This window comes from Salvia splendens, chromosome 6 (assembly GCF_004379255.2).
Source record: "Salvia splendens isolate huo1 chromosome 6, SspV2, whole genome shotgun sequence".
Classification (NCBI taxonomy): domain Eukaryota; kingdom Viridiplantae; phylum Streptophyta; class Magnoliopsida; order Lamiales; family Lamiaceae; genus Salvia; species Salvia splendens.
The window spans coordinates 25,993,079-25,996,233 of record NC_056037.1 but is presented as its reverse complement, the minus strand read 5'-3'; the positions used below and the strand labels follow the sequence as shown (position 1 = coordinate 25,996,233).

The 3,155-nt window shown below is 38.4% G+C and overlaps 1 protein-coding gene across 1 annotated transcript; it reads right to left on the bottom strand.

The window, feature by feature from the left end:
* Positions 1 to 318: 318 nt before the first annotated feature.
* LOC121806173 lies at positions 319 to 2,902 on the bottom strand. Its single transcript, XM_042206116.1, has 7 exons — positions 2,457 to 2,902; positions 2,135 to 2,376; positions 1,464 to 1,586; positions 1,262 to 1,378; positions 943 to 1,095; positions 640 to 781; positions 319 to 555 (listed from the first exon to the last, which is right to left on the bottom strand). The coding sequence occupies exons 1-7, from the start codon at positions 2,755 to 2,757 to the stop codon at positions 410 to 412; spliced, it is 1,224 nt and encodes a 407-aa protein (XP_042062050.1). The 5' UTR covers positions 2,758 to 2,902; the 3' UTR covers positions 319 to 409.
* Between the last annotated feature and the right edge of the window lie 253 nt (positions 2,903 to 3,155).

Sequence of the window (3,155 nt, the reverse complement as noted above, 5' to 3'; positions counted from 1 at the left end):
GCTTAATTTGTTCTTGATTCCCAAAGTACGTGTTACGAATCTTGTACGAGAATGACGCTTAACTGTCCAATTTATCCTAATTAACAGACAATGGTAAATTTTCCATTTTGTGTATTCAAATTCTTGAGTAAAAGTTTCCATTTTCTCGAACTCTTGTTTGAAGATAGATGTCCTACTTTTATAATAGCATCAATGATGATTCCCCATCTATCATGTGATTGACTCGAAACCTGACCTACTTGTTTTCGAAGAATACTTCACCCTACATCTTGTATTCCAACATCAAAATTTGTGACTTGTGGTATAATTTGACACACGTGAACAAACAACTTATGATATTTCTACATATATACAAATATCAACTTAAGAATTATGTACCGAAGCTACAATCTTGCATAGCACTTGATGCTCATTTCTTCTTATATGCATGAATGGCATTATCCGGCGACGAAGATCTGACCATCACCGGTGAAGCTGACATTGTCTCCTTCATCTTATTCTTCTCCTTGCTAACATGGCCATCGCTCCCCAATATCTGCACGGTTAGACTCCCGCCTGCAAATCCATAAACAAGTTATGAATTTTGAGGGACATAAATGAAATATAATGAGTTAGAGCTTAGCAGAGAAACAAGTATACCCAAAATGAGAGCAGCGCCGATCCAACCAGCAACGCCCCACCTTTCACCTAGAAGAAACCAGGCGAAACCGGCCCCCCACAGCGGCTCCAGCCCATAAATCACTGCCGTTTCTGTTGCTGAGACGTCGCGCAATGCTGCAATCTGCAGAGATAACCTTTTAAGTCATTTTTTTAATCAATAGCACCCAGAGTGGGCGGGGTCTTTAGGCAGACCCCCAACCCGTGAATAAGATCAACTGGAAACCCCACAAGTCGGGTACAACCATGATATCGAACCTAAACAAAGCAAGAGTGCATTTTTACCTCTCCCCACAAGCACAAGCCGGTGGAGAAGACGCCGGTATACAGAGCTGGAATCCATGGAAACTCAAACATCCAATCCCATGACAAAGATAAGCCATCATCCGATGATCCAGTCAAACACCAAAGCGTCGACATAATAGCTACCACGCCCACCTACATCAAAAGACACAGGTACAGTGTGTGTGTGAGTTGGTCTAGTGATAGTGTAGAAATGACTAAATTAGATCGGTCAAAAAATTAAATTTATGTTCATTTGCCTATTAAAAAAAAAGACAGATGCAGAGCTAGCTGTTGAGCTACATGTCTGGCAACCAAGTACCTCGTATCCAAGAAGCGCGAAGATGTTCTCCTTTCTTGTTGTCCTCGATATCTGCTCTGTTCGGAGCGTATGAATGCCAAAGAATATGGCGCTTACAAAGTTGAACAGATCTCCAATCTAACACACATACATATTAATAAGATCACAATATGCTCAATTCACAACTACTAATAAGATTCTTCATGTTTAATTAGTTGCTTACATTAGGAGGAGATCCACTGCATTCCAGCATAGAGATTCCAACCACAGACATCAGAATCCCAAACCATGTTCTTGCAGGCACCATCTCTCCTAACATGCTTTCAAGAAGTGGAATAACAATAACCTATACACATATACATACAGGGTCCTGTTAGAATACTAGCTATCTTAAATTGTTTTCGTAGTGACATATATTTTACATGTCAACACGAAGACATTGGTATGTCAACAAAATTTATTTGACATATAAATGCGTTCGTATTGACATCTATTACATAGGCTGTTGACATCAATGATCGTTATGAATTAGCAAATAGTTAGGAACTGATCACATCCCTATACATACATTTCTCTTTGTTTAATTAATTTATAACCATCTCACATCATTAACAAATTAGAAAGTGAATATATAAATGCAACCCATCCTCCAAGGGGCTGTTCGGTTTGCAAGATTGTATCTCCAGATTAAATATTTAGTGTTTTTGATTCATGAGATTGAATCTCACGACTCAATCCTAGATGGATAATCATGTGTCATAACCAACCCCTCAAACTAAAATAATCTCACGATTCAATCCTAGATTATATCTTAGAATTTTTTTATCTAGGAAACCAAACACCACCCAATAATATTTTCGGAAGTCTTTCAACAACGTTAACATACAAACTTACTGTAAACAAGGAGATAAACGAAGCGCGGCCAGCATCAGACGTGACAAGACCAAGCGCCTCGCTTAGGTAGCCAAGGCTAACCCACAAGCCCAACTCCAAACCGTAGCTTCGCACCTCGGCATCCTTCCTTGCCTTGAACACAAAAGGCAGGAACGGAACCGTCGAAACCACGAACCGGACAGCCGAGAAGTAAGCCGGATCGATGAAGCCTTCAACCTCTTTGATCACAGCAATGTTACTCGCTGCAACCACACAAAACTAATTATCACTAAATTAAATCACACCAAAATTTTTAATCAAATATAAGAAACAGAGATTATACCATAGACGAAGCAGATGAGATGAAGCAAGATAATGCTCCTGAATTTCTTGGATCCAAATCGCAATTTATTCCAAAAATGTTTCTTCTTCACAGAGACACAACCAACCACGATCGAAACATGAGTCCGTTTTTCAACAACTGATCTCAAAATATTTCTTGATGTTGAACTATCTAAAGAATAATTACTACTATTACTAGAAGGAGAAGAAGAGGAGAAAATGGTGAGCTTCTTGTGACTGCAAGAATCGAAGCAATAAGCTGCAGCAGAGTAACTAGAATTCCAACTACATGTATAAATCATTTTTCAATGAATTTTAGTTTTTTCCATCTGAATACTCATCACAAAAATTTATACTACCAATAATTGTGAAATAGAACTATGCATCATTATTATTGGACAAAAATCACATGTTTTTTTTTCTGGAACCAATTTACAGATATCTGTCATCATGATAAAGGAGCATGGTCTTTTAAATTATTTGGACCATAAAATTTGATAAATAAAGACAAGATATTCTTGATTTTTTCTCTTGTGGAAGACATGTGGAAAGGGGACCACTTCTATCAATGCTCATGTTTTATATTTTTGCTTACACCTAGAATTTGGGGATGTCAATCGGGTCGGCTCAGCGGGTTTTGGGCCAACCCTACTCTGGTTGCGAGCCAATTTTTTATGGACTAATCGGGTTGTGATTTTTT